The 23567-nt window shown below is 40.0% G+C and overlaps 1 protein-coding gene across 1 annotated transcript; it reads left to right on the forward strand.

Annotated features, from left to right (window-relative positions):
- The first annotated feature begins 2718 nt into the window (after window positions 1–2718).
- LOC130196313 (cytochrome c oxidase subunit 6B1-like) lies at window positions 2719–3004 on the forward strand. The gene has a single exon (XM_056418332.1). It carries the CDS (start codon window positions 2780–2782, stop codon window positions 3002–3004), a length of 225 nt encoding a protein of 74 aa, XP_056274307.1. The 5' UTR covers window positions 2719–2779.
- The last annotated feature ends 20563 nt before the right edge of the window (window positions 3005–23567 follow it).

Genomic DNA, 23567 nt, shown 5'->3' on the forward strand with positions numbered 1-23567 from the left:
TTCGGGGGTTTTAGACAACAACGACAAGAATAAACAATCAATCTGACGTGGTCTCTGCACACCAAGTTCAAGTAAAAGGTACAATTGACCGCAAACAAATGAGGGACTGGTCTCTGGTTGGATTATGTTGACTCTCATTACCCCCCAAAAATGAAAAATTACAAATTACGACCATTTTCTATAACTCAGTCCTGTAATTTATGATTTTGTTGTTGTTGTATATTAGAAACACTAAATGTCTACTCGGTATCTCCCAGAGAAGAGAAGAGAATCCCACCCCCCCCCCTCGCTCAGCCTTAATCTCCTCAGCTGGAGCCCCGGCATGGACTCATGAGGAGCAGCCTTCAGCCGCATGTCGTGGCATAACTCGACTCGATTATTACCCAGCATGCATCACGGGAACGATGGAAAAGGGGACGACCTGATGGACATGGGTGTGTATACGTGTGTCTCTGTGTGTGTATATGTGTGTGTGTGAGGGTGTGTGTATATGCGTGCGTGTATATGTGTGTGTGTGTATGTGTGTGAGTGTGTGTGTGTACTGTTACGGCTGAGAGTAAATCCTCCCCTTAATGTTGTTCACCTCCCTGCCTGAGGGGGGTGCTATGATGTTTTGCGTTTCTCTTCCCCTTACAGGTGATTGGACGGAGCGCATAAGAGGGAACCTGTGGGGGGCTCTCTCTCTCTCCAGCTTCCAACCAGGCCATGCTGCACAGCTCTGATTGTGGGTGGGGGGGTTATGACGGGTGTCGGTAGGGGTGAGCAGCCTTTTTGTTTGATACTGTTTTCTCTTGTTTTTCAGTAGGGAGTTAGGTAAGTGATTTGTATTTTTGTTTGTTTCGGTTATGGTCTAGGGAAGGTAGCTGACTTGCTTAGATTGTTTTGTTTGTTGTTTTGGGCCTGGCTCACCCTGAAGAACTGTGGACACCCGAACCAAAATAAAGATCATTGTTCCTGACTCTGCAGCATTGGTCCTAATTTGGGAGGTGGGGAGACCGACCTGGTGCTACGCTCTGGCACCCCTAGGCCGGGCGTAACATAATTGGGGGCTCGTCCGGGATCCAAATGGACTTCAATTTGGAACAATTTGTAGCTGATCCTACACTTCAGCAGTTAAATAAATGTAGGAAGGGGGAGTTGGTGCTCATTGCTAACGCGTTTGATATACAAATGCCGGTGAAGTTAGACAAGGAGGACCTGAAACAGCTTGTGAGTGATAGGCTAGAGGAGAGGGGGTTGTTTACTGCAGAGGGGCATAAGGAGGTGGATGTTCCAGCTTCGCTAATGGCGACTGGGGAGCTACAGCTGACACTACGTATCAAAGAGTTAGAGGTGGAAGCGATGCACCTTAGGGTGAGAGCCTTAGAGCTGGAACGCCAGCTTGGCGGCCCACCCCGGGCACCTATAGCAAATCCCACGCCGCCGTCTCCCCAAGATGGCTTCGATGTCAGCAGGCATATAGCACTGGTACCACTGTTCAGGGAGTCTGAAGTAGATTCCTACTTTAGTGCATTTGAACGTATCGTGTCCGTTTTAAAGTGGCCAAAGGAGGTTTGGACGTTGCTGCTCCAGTGTAAACTGGTGGGTAAAGCCCAGGAGGTGTGTAACACTGACACTGGAGCAGAGTCTTGACTACGAGGTGGTTAAGGCTACAGTGCTACGGGCATATGAACTAGTGCCTGAAGCATATAGGCAGAAGTTCAGAGGTGGTGGAAAGGAGGGTAGCCAGACCTATGTAGAGTTTGCGCGTGGAAAAAGCATGCTTTTTGATGAGTGGTGTAAATCCAGTAAAGTTACAAACTTTGCGCAGCTGCGGGAGATGATGCTTTTGGAAGAGTTTAAAAAGTGGCTGCCCGAGCGCATTAGTCTGTATTTAAATGAGCAGAGAGTAACTGCAGTCGCGGAAGCAGCTGTCCTGGCGGATGAGTTCGTCCTGACCCACAAAAGTGTATTTACATCTTCTATGCATCGCGAGCCGGCGGAACCTAGTGTAAATGAAGTGAGGTCGCCTACATCGTTACGTCGCCGTAACTTTTCGGCCCCGAATGAAAACCGTGAGTGTTTTTATTGTCATGAACCAGGCCACTTTGTCGCAGTCTGCCCAGTATTACAGCAAAAAGAAAGGTCTGAGGGGAAAAGCCCTTCTGCCATTGGTCTAATTCAGGGTAGGCCAAAGACTAGTGGTCCGTATGAGCTTGGGACAGACGAATCGCTAAAACCAGGTATTGATGATTCCTTTAAACCCTTTATCTCACGGGGTCACTTGTCTCTGGGTGGCTGTGACGGGGACAAGGTCCCAATTACCATTTTGAGAGATACTGGGGCAAAGCATTCGGTGGCTCGACGTGGTGCAGTGCCGTTCTCTGACAAGTCCTACTGTGGGTCTGACCTGTTGGTGTGGGGAATTAACTTGAGTGTGCTACGTGTGCCACTTCATGCCGTTACCCTCTTCTCCGACCTTGTGTCTGGCCCAGTGCGAGTGGCCGTGAGGGATCAACTGCCCATCGCAGGGATTGACCTCATTCTCGGAAATGATTTAGCTGGGGTTAAAGTTTTTCCCACTACTCCCGAGGTAACTGAGAAACCTACAGCTGGGGTGCCTGTTAGTAATTCTGGGTTGCATAGCAGGATGCCCATTTCTCCGGTCAGGTGTGCCAGTGAGCCCGTATCCCAGCATCCTTTGCGCGTCGACGAGGCAGGGTATGTTTCTGGAGCGCACCGAGGACACATCAAGAAACGTCCCAAGGATCATCTAGACGTGCGACTGCAGCTAACAAAGATGTCTGACACCATCGAGAAGAAGATCAAGAACTACAGGACGGCGCCCTTCGACGCCCGCTTCCCCAACACCAACCAGACCCGCAACTGGTTTCAGAACAACCTGGACTTCCACAGGTGCAATAAGGCCCTGTCAGCCAAAGACCAGGATGTGGCTCCCTGTGATTGGTACAAGAGGGTCTACCAGAGCTTCTGCCCTATGAGCTGGGTTTCCAGATGGGACTGATAATGTCGTGGCGGATGCGTTGTCCCGGATAGGGTGTTGAACAAACTTTTCTTTAAATAGAAGAAATGTTTGATCTTAGGTGGGGGGATGTTACGGCTGAGAGTAAATCCTCCCCTTAATGTTGTTCACCTCCCTGCCTGAGGGGGGTGCTATGATGGTTTGCGTTTCTCTTCCCCTTACAGGTGATTGGACGGAGCGCATAAGAGGGAACCTGTGGGGGCTGGCTCTCTCTCTCCAGCTTCCAACCAGGCCATGCTGCACAGCTCTGATTGTGGGTGGGGGGGTTATGACGGGTGTCGGTAGGGGTGAGCAGCCTTTTTGTTTGATACTGTTTTCTCTTGTTTTTCAGTAGGGAGTTAGGTAAGTGATTTGTATTTTTGTTTGTTTCGGTTATGGTCTAGGGAAGGTAGCTGACTTGCTTAGATTGTTTTGTTTGTTGTTTTGGGCCTGGCTCACCCTGAAGAACTGTGGACACCCGAACCAAAATAAAGATCATTGTTCCTGACTGCAGCATTGGTCCTAATTTGGGAGGTGGGGAGACCGACCTGGTGCTACGCTCTGGCACCCCTAGGCCGGGCGTAACAGTACGTGTGTGTGTGTGTATATGTGTTGTGTGTATACGTGTTTGTTTATATGTGTGTGTGTATGTCTGTGTATTTGTATATGTGTGTGAGTGTGTATATGTGTGTGTGTATATACGTGTGTGTGTATACGTGTGTGTGTATATATGTGTGTGTGTATACGTGTGTGTGTCTGTGTATTTGTATATATGTGTGTGTGAGTGTATGTGTATATATGTGTTTGAGTTTATATATGTGTGTGTTTGTGTGTGTGTGTGTTAGTGTGTGTGTGTCATTTAGAGTCAAACATATGACTCTGAGATGAAGGAGATCATCTCTCCTCAGTGATGACATCACGTTGGGAGGGAATCCTCTTAAACCTCATTGGAGGTTGTTCATCACGATTATTATCCTGGAGCTCCAGAGACATTTTTTTTCTTTTTCTTTCAGGACAAGAGAACAGAACTCACAGCATCAGAACCGGGACGTCTGGTGGAACCCGAGAACCGTTCCCCAATGTCACTTATCCTTATTAGTTATTAATACGACCTCAGGTTCTATGAATCATTCACGCAGTGGTGCAGTCACTAATTGAACAGAAAGAAAAGAGCGAGCAGGTCTTCGGTTCAGGATTCACAGTTTTTATTTATTTATTTTTGGCGTCCATATAAAAAGCCGCAAAATACCAAATAATCCTATTATCGCGATTACGGAGGAAAGAGTTTCGGTGCCACGAAAATGTGTCGCATTGAGCGTGCAGCAATGAGCAAATATTTAAAACACCACTAAATATTTTCTTATAAGAAAGAAGGCAAAAAAAAAAAAAAATGAACGTACCACCCCAGAAAAAGGATTACAAAAAAAAAACTCAGATTGACTCCATATAAAAATCAGCAAAATAACAAATAATCCTATTTTGAGGAAATCCAGTTCATAAAAGTTTTTTTTTTTTTACGTGAGACGTAACTGATTTGATTTAGTTCATTAGTTTATTTTAAAGTAAAAGTTCCATAAAGGAAACGGTGCAGTCCCCTTTAGTCTCGAGTCCATTTATCAACTAATGGGCCTAAAAATAAGAAAAAAAGTAATGGCGACTATTTTGCGTATATTTTATAATCATGTAATCTTTTTCAAGCAGAAATATTAAAACACTGATTCCAGCCTCTCAAGTGGGAGGATTTCCTGCTTTTCTTTGTCACACATCGTAGTAAACCCAAAGATCATTTTTGACAATTTATTCTATTGGTTCAACAAATTAGAAAAGAAAGAAGAAATTTGATACATTTCTATTGGGATTCATTGATTTTTTGGGGGTTCGAGGGGTTAAATAGAGTAAAAACTGGAGGCTGACAAAGAGAGCGTTGACATGAGGGAGGAGTAAATGACCACCGGGCCACTCAGCACTTTCGTTCCCGGGCCTTAAGATAATTGCTTTGGCGCTACTACCTGTGACCTCTGACCTCTGACAACCATAAAATCTTCTCATAGGAGGACGACCACGGGGACACACTGAGGCGCTGATGAAGCCCTGGGGTTATTATCTTGATGGATCGAGCCGGTCTGAACCGGATGTGAGACCCGGTAAGAGTTGGATTTATGTCTTTTACAACCAAGCGGAGACCTCGCGACCTTTGACCTCAATGACCTCTTTATCCTAAAGTATGAGTCCTGATGTCCACAGACACTCTTAATGGGTAAGGACTCTGTAGTGAATATAAAAAAGGAGTCGCCCCCTGGTGGTCAGTAGAGAGACTGCAGCTTTAACACATGAAGCATAGACTTTTATACAACCAGAGGAGTCGCCCCCTGGTGGTCAGGAGAGAGAATGCAATGTTTAAGACCTGAGCTGCACTGTGATGAGCTGCTCCAACATCTCTAGGACACGTAACCACCCCCAAAAAAGTCTGTTACGTCCGAATGTTCAGAGGCCCAAAGCTATTCAGTACAGATGCAGCAAGACTTCGTAAGACCTTTTGTTACTAAAGGAACTTCATCTTGCGTAACCACGACTGTCTCGGTGGGAAACCGGCCACCAGTGCCAACACAGATTAAGGTCAAGAGGAATCTCCATATTTAAATCCCCAAATACACTGCTTCTCTCTAAAGGCTTCATTTGGGGATTTTAAAATCTTCAGATTATCCCAAAATTCGTTGTCAGGGTTGGGGGTCGTCAGGATTTTCTTCAACTATCAGTGAACCCGGCGCGTACCTGTCCGACAGCACGTCGGGGCCCCGAGAGGGTGTCATGTGATGTAGTCACGGGACCCGGTCAACGGTCAAGTGTTTTTTTTGGACAGCTGCTCTGGTGTGGAAAGACTCGTGGATCATGTGACCGCTGAGTGGTTGTGTATTTATAGCCAGTTGTGTTATTTCGATGTCGGTCAAAAGACGGTGATTTATGTCCCGGAATGTCAGTAAAATATGTTTATTAAAATCAAAAGACTCAATACCACTTACCTAATCCTACCTCTTGGCCCCTTTGGCTTCCCGTACAGCACTTTGTGACCTACTTACTTACAAAACATCATTTTTTACTTCCTGATAATCAGTCAAAATTAAAAAAAGTTATTGTCTTCATAAAGTCAACGTTGTATTATTGAAATTAATTGATTTCACGTCAGCAGTAATAAATGTTGTTATGTATTAATCAACACCGTTTTCCCCCCCGGAGTCACTGGTTTTAAGACGTGTCCGTTTCCACTTGTCTTTTCAAAATAAAACTACTGGAAACATAAAGGTTGCGCCACTCACAAGCATACGGTCACTTTTCAAAATAAACCTCCATCGTAGGTTAACTTAGCTTTTAGTTTTACTCACGCAACAAACCCACTAAAAATCGGACTATGTAAAAAAATTTAAAAAAAATGTTTAGTACGCTTGTTTCGCAAAAATGAATCGACGGTGACTTTCTGTTTCGTACGGGACACGGACAACGGTCTCCCGAGTGAAAGTCGTGCATTTGTTGGACCAGACTGACAACACATTTAAAACTACGTCAGCTGTAGATATTCAGAAGAAAAATAGAAGTTCCTAGAAGACAAACAGCTGATAACGTGATATTATATTATGCATGTTCCCTTTCCGATAATAACGCTGCAATCTTGTGATATGGAGCCGGGAACATTTGGTGTGATGCTTTCAGGGACTTCGGGGTTGTTGGCCGCCCCGGGGCACAGCGGAAACATCCGTCTTCAGAACAGCAACGGCCCTGTGACTCCGTCCGTCATCGGAGGTTCATGTTGAACAGCTGAGAGGTCAAACATGCACTCTGCTCCTCAACATGTCCATTTGACAGATATACATACATACATATATATATATATATATATATAAATATATGGGTACATACATATATATATATACATATAAATATATATATAAATATATTTATACATATGGGACTAAAATATATATATATATGAATATATCCTCCTCCCCCTCCTCATCCTCCTCCACATAGTGTGAAATTGTGATTATGAGCGTATGAATTCTTGAGTTATGGCCCAAAACGGTGGTTTGACCTTTGACCTTTGAGCACATCCTCGGTGGGCGCTTTGCGCCATGTCGTGAAGATGGAGAAGAGCACCGAGATGAAAAGGTTTATTCGGCTGCAGATAGATTATCATCATCACCATCATCATCTTCATCATTATCATCATCATGTGTCTCACACACAGACAAACACACACACAGTTTGATAACCTCCGAAAACTTTATTAAATGCAAATATAAATTGTAATGTTAACTAAAAAGGAAGAAACACTTTCTACTTTTATTTAATTTTTTAGAAAATGGCTTTAAAATAAGTTTGGTTAATTCGGGCTGACAATCAAACTCTGACGGGGGCGGAGCTAACTGATCACAAGAGGAGCTGCATGTAAACCCTGTCGGTGAAACCTCGTCATCATGTGACGCTTGGAGTCATCAGCAGTTCGTACGTCCTGTTACTTCAGGAACACACACACACACGCACACACAAACAGGACCTACCCTCTGTCTGGACGAAGGCCTCAGCCCGAAGAGGGGTCGGCTCCGGCTCTGCAGGGAGGAGACACAACACTGTTAGGGGGAGATGTCAAGGATATTATATATATATATGTATATATATATACATATATATATTAGTGCTGTGAAAAATAACGCGTTAACTCAGTTCATTCAATTACAGGTTTAACTAGTTTTTTTTTTTTTAACGCATTTAACGCATGCGCAGAATGAGCTTCCAATCCGTCTGTTGTTGGTCGTCGGGACGAAAAAAAAGTCACTTGCAAAATGAGCTTCCAATACACCACTTCAATCTGAACTCTGTCCGCTCTCATGCAGACGGTCTGTTCATCGGTAATGATCCTTCCGCAGGTTCACCGACGGAAACCTTGTTACGACTTTTACTTCCTGTAGATCAGGGTCTCAACACGTCGATCGCGACCTGCCAGTCGATCGCGGCGTAGTGTCGGTAGATCGCATGACATTAAAAAGATTGCCCCCCCCCCTGACATGTTCTCTGGAGCACGTCTTTGTTCTTTTATTAAACTAAACGTCTGTTGTTGATCGTATCTCCACAGCAGCATGTCATTTCTGTCTCTTCGCGTTGCGTTAACACTTATCGATCTCCGTCTGGCGCGCCACAGAGCTCCGTGCGCGCGCATCGGGACCGAGCAAAACAAAAGTCACTTGTCAATCTGTCCACATGTCCACCTGTCCGGGCCGGTGAGGTTTCAGCTTTGCAGCGGTGTCCCCGCCGTCCCTTTCATCACGGCCCAGTTCATGAAGAAAACCCACACAGTCAGTTTGCCTCAGCAGCTGCTAGAGGAAGACTAGAGGCCTTTAGATTGTATCATGGTGGAGTTAATGGTTGACAAACAATAGAAACATTTGCTGTTTAACCCTCCTGTTACCTTTACATTTACTAACATATTTTACCCTCTGGGTCAATTTGACCCCAGTAATTAAAACCTCCAGAAAATTATTAGAATTAATATTGCTTCCCAAGTTTAAGTGTGAGGTACTTTATGTTTGTTTGTTGACTACCTAAATATCCCTTTAAATAAATAAAAAAGTTGATATTTCTTATATGTTTGACACAGTGAAAAACAGCCTGGGGTCAAATTGACCCCAAAGAACACCGACATTAAACATTGAATGGGGTCAAATTGACCCGAAAGGTAACAGGAGGGTTAAACATTCTGTTTAGGATGAAGATGTATTAATGTTCCATATGGAAGAAAACTGCTAAATAACTGCTGAGTTGCAGCACCATTGTATAGAAGAATGTATAAATGTATATATCCGTCTTTTGTCATAAATCTCTATGTTCTCACAAAATATACCGAGAATATCGGTAATATGTGATTAATCATGATTAATCCACAAAAACCTGTGATTAACCCGATTAAAAATTTTAATCGTTTCACAGCCCTAATATATATATATATATTGGATATGTTCAATACCGCTTTTGGCTCATAGTAACATATATTATAATATAAATGACGATGAATAAACATACATGAACATCTGAGGAGAGTTTTTTAAACTGGGCTTCATGCTGAAGTCGTTTTGTTGCTTTAACGTCGTCTGAACGCTGAAAATGTAAAATGTGTGTGTGTGTGTGTGAAGAGCGTGAAGACGAAAGAGGAGGAGCCATTAGAGGTTTACAGAAGACAACACAACAACACATCCTTTAAGGAAGGCACCCAAGGGAGACGAGGACAGTTATGGAATGAAGATTAAAGACACACACAGACATGGAGACATACACACACACACACATGGAGACACACACACACATGGAGACACACACATGGAGACACACACACATGGAGAAACACACACACACACACATGGAGACACACGCATGGAGACACACATAGATGGACACACACACACAAAATAATGTATTTCATCGAGATATAACACTCTACACGCAACACACACACACTCAGACACACACACCACCTCGTTCATACACACACACACAAACATACACACCACCTCCTTTATACACGCACACAACACAGTGAACACAAGGAAGAATGTATTTGATCGAGAGATTCAAAGATATCTACACGCATACACACACTAGACAACATCTCTTTTATGCACACATTCAAACACACACACACAATCACAAACACCACTGCGCCCTCACACACATTCATTCACCACATACACACCATCCAGGGGCAAAGATATTGTTTGATGGAGAGTGTTTTCTTAACACACACACACGCGCACGCACACACACACACACACACACACACACAGACAGATATGATGTGATCCAGATTGAGAAAAACCAGGAAGCAGTAAACCTTTTATTTTACGAGCTGCACCATCTGGATAAAAACAAATTGGGGGTGGGGGGGGGGGGATTTGTGTGATGGAGGGTATACAGGGGGAGGGGGAAGGGCTAAAGGTCAATTTAACGCAACCTGCTAACACTCTGGTCAGGTGGGTTTAATGATGGTGTGAGACAAAGTGGATGTGAGATCCTCCACACACACAATGCAGTAGTACTTCTGCAATATATACAGGACTGTCTCAGAAAATTAGAATATTGTGATAAAGTTCTTTATTTTCTGTAATGCAATTAAAAAAACAAAAATGTCATGCATTCTGGATTCATTACAAATCAACTGAAATATTGCAAGCCTTTTATTCTTTTAATATTGCTGATTATGGCTTACAGCTTAAGAAAACTCTAAAATCCTATCTCATAAAATTTTAATATTTCCTCAGACCAAGTAAAAAAAAAGATTTATAACAGCTGAGTGTTTGTCAAGGCTCAGGAAACCCTTGCAGGTGTTTCGAGTTAATTAGACAATTCAAGTGATTTGTTTAATACCCTACTAGTATACTTTTTCATGATATTCTAATATTTAGAGATAGGATATTTGAGTTTTCTTAAGCTGTAAGCCATAATCAGCAATAAATCAGAATAAAAGGCTTGCAATATTTCAGTTGATTTGTAATGAATCCAGAATGCATGACATTTTTGTTTTTTTAATTGCATTACAGAAAATAAAGAACTTCATCACAATATTCTAATTTTCTGAGACAGTCCTGTATATATATATATATATTTATATGTGTATATATATAATATATATTGTAGTAGTACTTCTGCGATATATATATACATATATATTTTTATTTGTGTATGTATATAATATATATTGCAGTTGTACGTCTGCAATATATATACATATACAGGACTGTCTCAGAAAATTAGAATATTGTGATAAAGTTCTTTATTTTCTGTAATGCAATTAAAAAAACAAAAATGTCATGCATTCTGGATTCATTACAAATCAACTGAAATATTGCAAGCCTTTTATTCTTTTAATATTGCTGATTATGGCTTACAGCTTAAGAAAACTCTAAAATCCTATCTCATAAAATGTGAATATTTCCTCAGACCAAGTTAAAAAAAAGATTTATAACAGCAAAACAAAATCAAACATTTGAAAATGTGTTTCCAGGTGTTTCGAGTTAATTAGACGATTCAAGTGATTTGTTTAATACCCTACTAGTATACTTTTTCATGATATTCTAATATTTAGAAATAGGATATTTGAGTTTTCTTAAGCTGTAAGCCATAATCAGCAATATTAAAAGAATAAAAGGCTTGCAATATTTCAGTTGATTTGTAATGAATCCAGAATGCATGACATTTTTGTTTTTTTAATTGCATTACAGAAAATAAAGAACTTTATCACAATATTCTAATTTTCTGAGACAGTCCTGTATATATGTATATATATATGTTTACATATATATAATATATATTGCAGTAATACTTCTGCAATATATATTATATATATATTTATAAACATATATGTATATATATACACACACAGTATATACAATGTGTGTGTATGTATACATATATATACATATCCACACACACACACATTAAATACACACCCATACACACACACACATATATACACACACACACAGACACACACAGAGGGTCACTAGATGCTCGACACTCGTCCTTGAACTCACAACATTCCGATCGTCTGCACTGGAGCATCAACATGCACATATTGACAAGGGACCCCCCTCTGTGTGTGTGTGTGTGTGTGTGTGTGTGTGTGTGTGTGTGTGTGTGTGTGTGTGTGTGTGTGTGTGTGTGTGTGTGTGTGTGTGTATGACTGCAGAGCGTCTCATTGCTATTCATGTGAGCGTCTCCTGGTTATCAAACAGCAGCCAGAGTCATATTTGAGTTAAATCCCTTCTGTTTCCTCCTCACTCCACCAGGTCGCCTCATGTTTCCCCAACTTTACCTTTCACTCTTCTTTTGTTTTATTTTATTTTATATCTCCAGATTGAAAACTTAAAATCTCACGCTGCACTGTAACTTTTATTCTCGTATTGTATTCCTGTCTGACCGTGTTGGCTTGTTTTTTAAATTCTTCTTAAATTCCCTTTTATAACGAGCATATTTTGTACTTTTCACGTTTTACGTGAAACGCTTTGACACCGAAATGATCGATATAAATAAACAGTATAGTCATCTTCACTTATGATTGAGAATTGTACGGCTCGTATCGAATATTTATTCGCCTGAGAATACGATCACCTTACCATGTCTTTTAAAGTTGTTTTTATTACTATATATATATATAATTATATATATATAATATTAAATACATTATACATATAATATTATATATATAATATTATATATATATATTATATTATATATACTATTATAATATTTTATAATATATATATATATATTATATAATATATATAAAATCCTCAAAACAGTGGGCTGGTTACCTGTGGTTAAACCACCAGGGGGCTGCAGACATGTAGACTGAATACCGAAGAGGGGAGAACACCGACAGAGTGAGAATGTTCTGGAGCTTCAGTACCAGCACAACATCATCATCATCATCATCATCATCATCATGTACCAACAGAAGATTAAAGAATGGGACGTCTCAAGTTCACAAATTCATGGATCGCCATCTTCTTTTGCAACATGATAGAGTCATGATATAGACTTCTATACAACCAGAGGAGTCGCCCCCTGGTGGTCAGGGGAGAGAATGCAGCTTTAACACATAAAGCATAGACTTCTTTACAACCAGAGGAGGCTGCAGGTTTAACAGATTGACAGCAGCTGTGGTGAACCAGCCGTCGTCTTCTAGCTCTCCTGCTGCTACATCGTCAGAGTGATGATGACTTCCTGTGATGATGATCTCCTCTCGGTGACACCAGAGGAACTTCAGTAAAACCCGATCCGGCTTCTCTTCAATTAAAATGTTCCAATAAAACAAGATATTACGCTTCTGCTCTTTTGAAGTCAACTTAAAGATGACCCCCCGTCTACGAGGCATTTTCTTTGGTGGGGGATTCATCAATTTACTTTATTTATTTAACTGATTTCATTTCATCTACTTTATGTTCTTCTTGTTCCTCACTTGTTGTGTAATCTGTACTGTCTGATGTTGTGTACTATGTGTGCTCTGTGAATGTGTTCTCTGTGTGCTCTGTGGTCTGTGTGCTCTGTGTTCTCTGTGTTCTCTGTTTACTCTGTGTGCTCTGTGTACTCTGTATGCTCTTTGGATGTGTGCTCTGTGTTCTCTGTGTTCTCTGTGTACTCTGTGTGCTCTGCATTTTTTATTGCATTGTGAAAATTAAATATTACAAAAACAACAACATGTCGCTGATAATTAACCAGGACACGCATTAACGACGTAAACAAGCTAAATTAATCTCGGCAAATGGAGGAAACACACACACACACACACACACCCAATGCCCTCTCTGGGCCCAGACAGACAGTTACGCAACACATCATCCCTCTTGTGATTACATTGGACAGTTTGGGGATGTCGGATGCCGCAGAGTGAAATGTGTGTTTTATTTTTTATTTTATATGTGTTGAAGCACAAGATCAGGTATTTGAACACGTTTATTTGTGGTTTATTTAAAATAAAGATAAGATAAGATGATCTTGTATTAGTCCTAGAGGATGCACAGCAGAAAACAAGAGAAGAAACAAGTATTATAAATAGGCAATAAGAAAAACAGTAATAAATAAACAGGAAAGCATCCACGATGAATTAAATATTACAATTATCAACGTAATAACTATTATGAACAAGAGGAAGTAAAGCACGTGTTTTAGTTTTCTAGTGTTCCTGAACTCATCTGCTGATGCTTCATGAACTCTGCCGACGGGCCTTGAGAGCACGGCGGCGTTCATCTTTGAAAAACATCAACAGATATAAAAAGCTCCCCGCCGTGGATAAAAGCGGAGAGAGAGTGAAACGACGAGCTGGGAGGCGAGAGAGGAAGACGGCGAGAGAAGAAACGAAGGACGAGAGAAAGAAGTCCGGCACGAGCAGACGGTGTTCAAGTAAGTAACTTCCGTCTTCACGGAAATCTACTAAAGGTATAGATAGGTTCAGGAAAAACAACTACAGAGTTTGTTTTAGACAACAAAACTACAGACAACAAAACTACAGTTTGTTTTAGAGAACAAGACTACAGAGTTTGTTTTAGACAACAAGACTACAGAGTTTGTTTTAGACAACAATACTACAGAGTTTGTTTTAGACAACAAGACTACCTCTACGTCGTAGTTTGGGTTAATATAACTACAGAAGAGACCACGATCCTGAACAGAAATAGTTTGAATCATCAGACATATGGGCGTTTGTTGAGGAGCCTCGTGGCTTCAGGAGACGAACGCCTCAGTTCATCACTTCATACATCAATTAATTCATCACTTCATTCATCACTTCATTCGTCACTTAATTCATCACTTCATTCGTCACTTAATTCATCACTTCACTCGTCATTTCATTTGTCACTTCATTTGTCATTTCATTCGTCATTTCATTCGTCACTTCATTTTATCACTTCATTCGTCATTTCATTCTTCATTTCATTCGTCACTTCATTTTATCACTTCATTCGTCATTTTTTGTGTGTGTATTTTATTCAGTCAATCAAATCAAATACAATACAATATTATCCTATATAATATACAAAAGAGAAAGACTGAAAAGGTATAGGTAGAAGCAAAAAATGCTTTTAAATTCCTATCCTAAATTGAAATCAAAATAAATCAGAAAATTAATATAAAATAAAGAAGAAGAAAAAACAAAACAAAAAACAACAATAAACAAAATAAAAAACAAAATATATTTATATATATACTACCACATACATCTTCCATTTCATTCTTCATTTCATTCATCATTTCATTCGTCACTTCATTCGTCATTTCATTCTTCATTTCATTCTTCATTTCATTCGTCACTTCATTTTATCACTTCACTTTATCACTTCATTCGTCATTTCATTCTTCATTTCATTCGTCATTTCATTAGTCATTTCATTCGTCACTTCATTTTATCATTTCATTCGTCGTTTCCTCTGCGACACGTTTTCCCCGGGACGATTCTAATACTCGGTGCGAGTGAGGCAGATTGTGGGGATGATGCCCGTTGGATTAACAATCCCATGGTGATTGTGGATTACGGCTGGTATGTGTGTGTTTGTGTATAAGAAAATAACTCTAAAAACTATTTTTTTCTCATTTGGGAGCTGGTTACGCAATGCCGGTCAGGACCCGTTCAAAATTACTAAATCACCGACACACAGAGAATTAATTGTATTTTCATGGTGAATACACAACATCCTGCAACAGACCTGATCCGTTTGTTTATTCATCCTCTTTGGACCCCTGAATGTCACTGGGTGAGGACACGGCTCACACGATAGTAGTTCTAGTATTTAAAAACATGGTTTCAGCAACAACAAAAAATGACCCTCGGATTTTACCCAAAAACCTACGGACCAAACCCTCCTTTACGGTCATAAAAACTAGTAATAACATATTAGTCATTGATCTCTCCAAAAATAAAAAAAGCTCAAATGTTTCCAGTTCGAATGAGAATCACAAAACTTTGGTTTGTACGAGAACAAGTGAACATATCGGCATTTAAAAAAGCACAAATAGGAGGGTACAATTTTTTGTAGGGGATGTTTTCAGCAAAACATTGTTATATAAACGTATATATATATATAAACATGTATATATAAATATATGAACACATACATATATAGACCTATATATAAAGATATATTTATATAAACATATTGTTACGGTCTGTGGTGCGGAGGACCCAAACGCAGAAGGAGGTTCTTGAAAAAAACAGCTTTATTTTCAAGACAGGAACACGGACGAACACCACACAGGAACAAAAGGACGATCCGACAACAGAAGGACACAGATTAAATACACAGGGGACCGAGACACAGGTGGGGACACAGGTGGAAACAATCAGGGCGTGGCTGGAAACAATCAGGAAAGAAACAGACAAGCACAGGGAGGGAAGAGCAGGGAAACAGGAAACGAGACAGGGACTTCAACATAAAACAGGAAACACTCAAATCCTAACACATATATATATATATATATATATATATATAAACATATATATATATCTATAAACATATATGTATATATAAACATATGCATAAACGCATTTAAATATATATGAACACACATATATAGATATATAAACATACATATATAAACATAAATAAAAGATGTATATAATATTTATATATAAATATGTATATTTATAAATAAATATGTATATTTATAAATAAATATAAAACAAATATATATATATAAATATATACATGTATGTAAACATATATATATAAACATATATATATGTAAACATATATAAATAAATATATATATTTATATAAACATATATCTATAAATATATATATATTATATATTTATATATATATATAAAAACACAAAGTAACACATGATCATTACAAACAGATAAAGCATAACCAGATATTTTAGGAATATTACAGTGATAATCCGTAAAAAATAATGCGCGTTATAATCAGCAGCGCGTGGCCGCGAAACACCGTGCGAGCGCGCGCATGCAGGTCTTTAGAACCCTCTCACCTCGCTGACAATGAAGTGCTTTACACAACACGGCAACTGTCAATCATACTGATGAGCACAGCCTACTGTTGCCATGGAGAAATCCTGCAGAAATAACACGCAGCCTGCGACGGTTTTAACCAGGAATAGATCATGTTTATCATCATAAAATCATGCAAAAATACTAATATGAAGGGGTGTTTTTTCAAACTGTTTTACCTCGAACAAAGGCTGGGTGCCCTTGTCTGGAAGTGTGCACCCCAGGAGTTCAGCCAGGAACTTCGCCATAGAGACGGTGATCTTCCCCCCTCGAAACGCGCGCAACAGGAGGGTCCTCTCTCCGGTCCGCCTCGGGAACTACTTTTGGAGGCGTTCACGGACTACGCGCGCGCATCCCTCCTTCTTTTCTATTTCCCCTCCTCCTCTTCTTCTTCCTCCTCCAGCTGCACAGAAACCCGGAGAGGGCCACGCTGGGTGAGAGGCGCGAGGCTGAGGAGGCTGTCGGCTGCAGGATGAAACGGGTCTTGCGGCCGGTGTGCACTCGTGCAGGTGGTGGATGGGGAGGGGGCGGAGTCTGTGGGGTGGGGGGGGGGGCGGTCCAACCAACTATAATGTCCAACAGGTGGCAGTGCGGAAAGTGAACGGATCCAACAATTAGGACTTCGGCAACCAGAAGACCAAATGTAACGTCCTTTGGTTGTATAGAAGTCTATGCTTCATGTATTAAATCAGCATTATCTCTCCTGGCCACCAGGGGGTGACTCCTCCGGTTGTATAGAGGTCTATATAATGACTCTACTTCTCTCTTGATGTATTCCCTCAGTAAACGTTGTAAATATGAGTTTATGTCTCAATCTCTAGTTTCAAGTCTTCTTCTATACAGCATGATGTCATCATTTCGTACATGATGGTCATTTAGAGTCAAACAGACAATGAAGCAGGGCGGTAGCAACGCTGTAAATCAAAACACACAATTTCTATTCATAAGTACTATTCACAATACATCGTAACCTTCACGTCGGAGCTCATATTTTTACGGGGTCTCATCGGTTACGTTCACTTACAGCCGTCTGGTTTGACAACGGCACGCAGCATGACCTTTGACCTTTCCCACTCTGACAAGAGACGTGTCTACATGTCGCGGGAGGTGACGAGCTGGAAGTACTTGACAGATATGAGTGTGTGTGTGTGTGTGTGTGTGTGTGAAGGGAAGGTGTCTGACAGAATAAGAGCGTGAGCCGCTTATGAGAGCAGCGCTACTTCAGGAGTAAATTGCTAAAAAAAAAGGTGAAGGTCAAAGGAGGTCACGGGGGTTCGAAAATAAGATCTACAAAAATGGAATGAAGTGGAACTGACTGTCTCTGTACCCAAGGAGACGTCCAGCGTGATGATGTCACACTTTACAAATGGTGTACTGTAAATACTTTGATTTGGCTGCAAAATATTGACTGAAATGAAGATTTAATGACAACAGTTCGGAGTATGTGAGACCAGGAGTCGGCCCCCTGGTGGTCAGGAGAGAGAGTGTAGCTTTAACACATGAAGCGTGAGATCACTATGCTAGGCGAGGAGTCCTGGCTACTTCCTGGATGTGGCTAATACACATCCTCAAGCCAGGTGAATACATTTAGTTGTTTCTGGGGATCAAACCTTGGTCCCTCGACCCGTTGGAGCGCCTCGCGGGTTTTGGCATGTTTGTACTGACGCGACCAAAAACGACTTTGATGTGAGGACCTGCTGTTCCACCTGCTGCTCCCGTTGTTGTTGTTGTTGTGTTTTACCGCACAAACAAACCTCCCACAACCCCCCCAAAAAATCTAATTAGTCCATTTTGAGATGAATTAAAAGCCATTTATCGTCTCAACTCCAACACAAAGACAGCATGCACCCACATTATTGACTAAAATAACATTTTATTTTTGTTAAACACGTAATTAATGAAGCAATCAGCTGGCGCCAGCTGAGCCGACGTTGACGCCCCGCTGCTGTATGAGATTTTAATAATGCCGTTTAATGACATGCTCCACATTTGGCTTGCGAAGGAAGCTCCATATGTTGTTACAGCTGTGGGGGGGGCGGCTTCAGAGCATGGCCCCCTGCTGGGCTAGTGTGTGTGTGTGTGTGTGTGTGTGTGTTGGCTTGAAGTACACTTGACTTGCTCCGCAAGAAAATCTCTGTGCGTTTTCCTACTTTTAATAAACATTCATCTGGCTGCAGAAATTTGTGAACCAGCAACCTCCGGTTCTGAAGAGTGGAGCTGATGCAGAAGTGTCTTAAAACCTGCATTCTCTCTATTGACCACCAGGGGGCGAGTCCTCTGGTTGTATAGAAGTCTATGGTTCTTGTGCTAAAGCTGCATTTCCTCTCCTGACCACCAGGCACAAACTCCTCTGGTTGTATAGAAGTCTATGCTTCATGTGTTAAAGCTGCATTCTCTCTAAGGACCACCAGGGGACGACTCCTCTGGTTGTATAGAAGTCAGTGCTGTATGTATTGATGGACTTTTTTTTATACCCCCCCTGCAGAGCTGCCTAATATTGCATCAAAGACCCGGCCTGTGATGGAGAGAGAGAGAGAGAGAGGTTTTCTTTCTTTATCTTTTATCACTCTCTCTGATGGATCTACACAGCGTTGAGGCCATCATCAAACACCATGAACTACAACACAGAGAGAGAGAGAGAGAGAGAGAGAGAAAGAGAGAGAGAGGACAACATGAGAGGGCAGGACCAAAATTCACAATCATGTACATTTTGATTAATTCCGTGCATCAACTGAAACCAGATGGATCCTCCATCACACACACACACACACACACACAAACACAAACACACACACACACACACACACACACATATAAAAACAAACACGATAAACAAACACAAACCTTTGCAAATAAATTTCTAAAATCTTGAAAAAAAATATGAGAACAGGTTTAAACTGTAATTTAATCAATGAAAATAATAATAAAAATAATTAAATAAAGGTGAAAAATAAATAAATAAACAAAAGAAATGAACAAATTAAAGTAATATTAGTTTGTTCTATTTCTAATGGTTTACTTTGATATTTAGACAGTAAACATTTATCGTTCATTCATTTATTCCCTTTATGGCTCCATGAGTCCCAAAATATGTCTGTACGTAATTAAATGAGCACTTTTTAATAAAGTAAATGAGCAATGTGACTCCTACAAACCGAGAGCTCAGAAAACTAAATGAAAAGTCACTAAATAAACGTAACCCTTGTGTTGCCTTCGGGTCAATTTGACCCGATTCAATGTTTCACCCTCCTGTCGCCTTCGGGTCAATATGACCCGATTCAATGTTTAACCCTCCTGTTACCTTTATATTTACTAACATATTTTACCCTTGAGGTCAATATGACCACAGCTATTAAAATCTCCAGAAAATTATTAGAATTAATATTGTTTTCCAAGTTTAAGTGTGAGGTACTTTATGTTTGTTTGTTGACTCCCGAAAGAACACCGACATTAAACATTGAATCGGGTCAAATTGACCCGAAGGCGACAGGAGGGTTAAATATTGAATCGGGTCAAAATGACCCGAAGGCAACACAAGGGTTAAAGTAGAAACAGATGGAAAACTTTTAAAAATTAAACCTTTTCACTAATAACCGACGAGACTTTAATATTATTGCAGATTTTAGTCTCGAATCCAAACATTCGTCGTTCTTTCTTGACTTGACGGGTTCAGTGTGACTTTAAATATAATAACTATATTATAAATATAAAAACTATATTATATATATAACTATATTATAAATATATGAATATAATAACTATATTATAAATATAATAACTATATTATATAAATATATAATAAATATAATACCTATATTATAAACATATAAATATAATAACTATATTATAAACATAGAAATATAATAACTATATTATAAACATATAAATATAATAACTATTTATAAATATATAAATATAATAACTATATTACTAATTTCAGCTAATTAAGTAACATCACTAAGCTTCCTCCTCCTCTTCATCAATACCCATTTGTTACACTTCCTTTCTTTCTGAGCCTCATTACCTTCAACTGCCCATCGCTATCAATCACAGAGAGCTGAGGACGGAGGACAGAGGAGAGAGAGCTGAGGAGAGAGAGCTGAGGACAGAGGATGTAAGGACAGAGAGCTGAGGACAGAGGAGAGAGAACTGAGGACAGTGGAGGACAGAGGATATAAGGACAGAGAGCTGAGGATAGAGGATACAAGGACATAGAGCTGAGGACAGAGGATACAAGGACAGAGAGCTGAGGACAAAGTACATATAGGGCTGAGGACAGAGGACAGAGAGCTGAGGACAGAGGATAGAGAGCTGACAACAGAGGACAGAGGATACAAGGACAGAGAGCTGAGGACAAAGTACAGAGGGCTGAGGACAGAGGACAGAGAGCTGAGGACAGAGGACAGAGAGCTGACAACAGAGGACAGAGGATACAAGGACAGAGAGCTGAGGACAAAGTACAGAGAGCTGAGGACAGAGGACAGAGGATAGAGAGCTGACAACAGAGGACAGAGGATACAAGGACAGATAACTGAGGACAGAGAATACTGAGATTCAAGGATGCTGGGATTCAAGGGCGCTGGGAGAGGCTCCAGCCTCCACCCTCAACAGGAACCTTGATTACAGGTGAAAGATGAATTCTGTTTCCAGAGTTTCCGTCTGTCAGAAATAAAACCTCAAAAACTGTTTGACTCAAAAATAACATTTTTATAAATAAAGTGAACCGTGGTTGTCACGGCGTGTCAGAAGTTACATCTGACAGAGTTTATTACGTGGAGGTGATGAGCTGCAGACCGGGACAGCAGGGGGTCGGGATGGCAGCCACTTCCCCTGTCACAACGGATTACGGTACCTGGGCTCATGTCTGGGAGGAGGGAGGAAAATAGGGAGGAAGGGAGGAAGGAGGGAGGAGGGAGTTAACAGTCTGACTACAATATCCCGACTCAGTAATGTCTCAATAATGGGATTTGGATGCTCGGGATGGGTGAAGGTGACTAGAGGAGGAGGAGGAGGAGAGGAAATGAGGGGGAAAAGGAGGTCAGGAGGACGAGGAGGGGGAAATGAAAACCCTGAAGAGGGACGAGTCCTCGACAGATGAGCTTCCTCCTCGGTGTCTATCGGGGGGAAATAGGTTTTTGAGATGTGAAATACAACTCTGAGGACAAAGCTGGTGGTCTGTGATGTTTTTGGGAGCAGTTCCTCCTTAATGTCACAGACATTAAAGAAGTACATTCTTTATTTCTAATTCAAACCTATTTCCAGCTTCAGGTTTCAAAATAAAAGCTTAGCAGAATCAAAATCGCTTTATTTGTTAACAAAAGGCATTTTATTCAGAAAATATTTGCAGCACAGCGTTGTAGAAAATGTAGAACTCCATAAAATAAATTGCTATACATTGTGGAGTGTGATTATTATTTGTTGTGGAAAAATTAGTTTTAATTCATCTGCAATGTGGCAGAGGGAAGTTAACCCATGTAATCCTGTTATGTAATTGTCTGCCGCTGATTTTCCTTTTCTTTTTTACACTGCTAAGCCTATGAGTATAGATATTATGTATGAATTGAACACTTTATTCCTTACCAGCCAATAAAAAGAGCCGAGACATAAAAGTATACGTTTTATTTCTTACAATTTAGTTAATTTCTAATAATCACAATTTTACATTAATTTCTTGGAATTTTCGCAGGAATAAACATGTAATTTAAAACTAATTACAGAGACAATATTGACCTAAACATGTGTCACATTCTTTTTTAAGCCGTCCCATGACACCGACGAGTATATAGACCGTAAGTACGGGATGGAGTTCTCCAGCTAGTCGCTAACTTAAAAAATTATAATAATTATAGCAGCTTTAATATCAAATGATAAGCGGATGAAAATGGATGGATGGATGCATATAAGGCAAAACATTTGTATTTAAATATATTGAGGTTGATCGTTTATGGAAATCGCAATATGACCCACTGCAATATTTGTTTAAAAGAAATGCATGTTAAAAAATAATATAATAAATAATAGTAATGGACCCTGCAAAAAAAGAAAAAATCACACCATCAACAAGTTGGCCAATAAATGTGGCCCCAACGTTGAAAAATATATTAATAACATTATTATATAGTTTTCTCAATTAAGCCATTTATATCAATACTTAGGAAAGTGAACCTGGACAGTTCCGGGACAACAGGGGTCTTCACAGTATGACGTTTCCCTCTGGAGGCACACGAGTGCACTGCATGTTTAATCTGCATTTTAAAAATAACACACGTTTAATATACCTTATTTGTACTATTATTCATACGTGCTTCTACCTTGGATACTTTTAGATATAATAAACAAGAGCACTATAGAAAATGCATTCAAGACAACAGAGTAGCACCATGAACATTTAACAAGTATGTACAGTAGACAAAACAATGACTATGACAATGAATTTTGTATTAGTGGAGATATTTATCATGATTTTTACTTTTTTTAAAGAACCACGGGCTACATATTTACAATATTGTTTTGTTTGTACTTTGAGTATATTTAGTTTAATATTATTCTATTAAATGTTTGTCTATATTGTGCATTTTTATTATTATTATTCTATTGTATTTTTTTATATATTGTGCATCTTTTTATATTGTATTTCCTACCTGTATGTATAAATATGCTGCTGTAGCGAAACATTGTCCTATTCTTGTAGGATTAATAAAGTAATTATCTCTCTGTTTTAAGGTTTTTATATGGTGTTCCGTGTCTTTTTTTGCTGGGAATCTTCTTCCTGTTTACATCTCCACGCGCATGCCCAGTAGCCGCCAATGGTCATGTGATATGAGCTTTCGTTTGGAAAATAACTACAATTAAATGTTATTTTCTTTTCTTTTATCGTCCAAATATTTTTAGTTGACAGTAATGTTACAATTAATACTTAAAATACAAATAAATATACATTAATAAATACCGGGTAGCTACTTCCGGTCCCCCCCCCCCACCCCCTGACAGTCAGGTGTGGACGGGTTGTTTGCAAACAGT

The sequence above is a fragment of the Pseudoliparis swirei genome, chromosome 7 (genome assembly GCF_029220125.1).
Source record: "Pseudoliparis swirei isolate HS2019 ecotype Mariana Trench chromosome 7, NWPU_hadal_v1, whole genome shotgun sequence".
NCBI classification, from domain to species: Eukaryota; Metazoa; Chordata; class Actinopteri; order Perciformes; family Liparidae; genus Pseudoliparis; species Pseudoliparis swirei.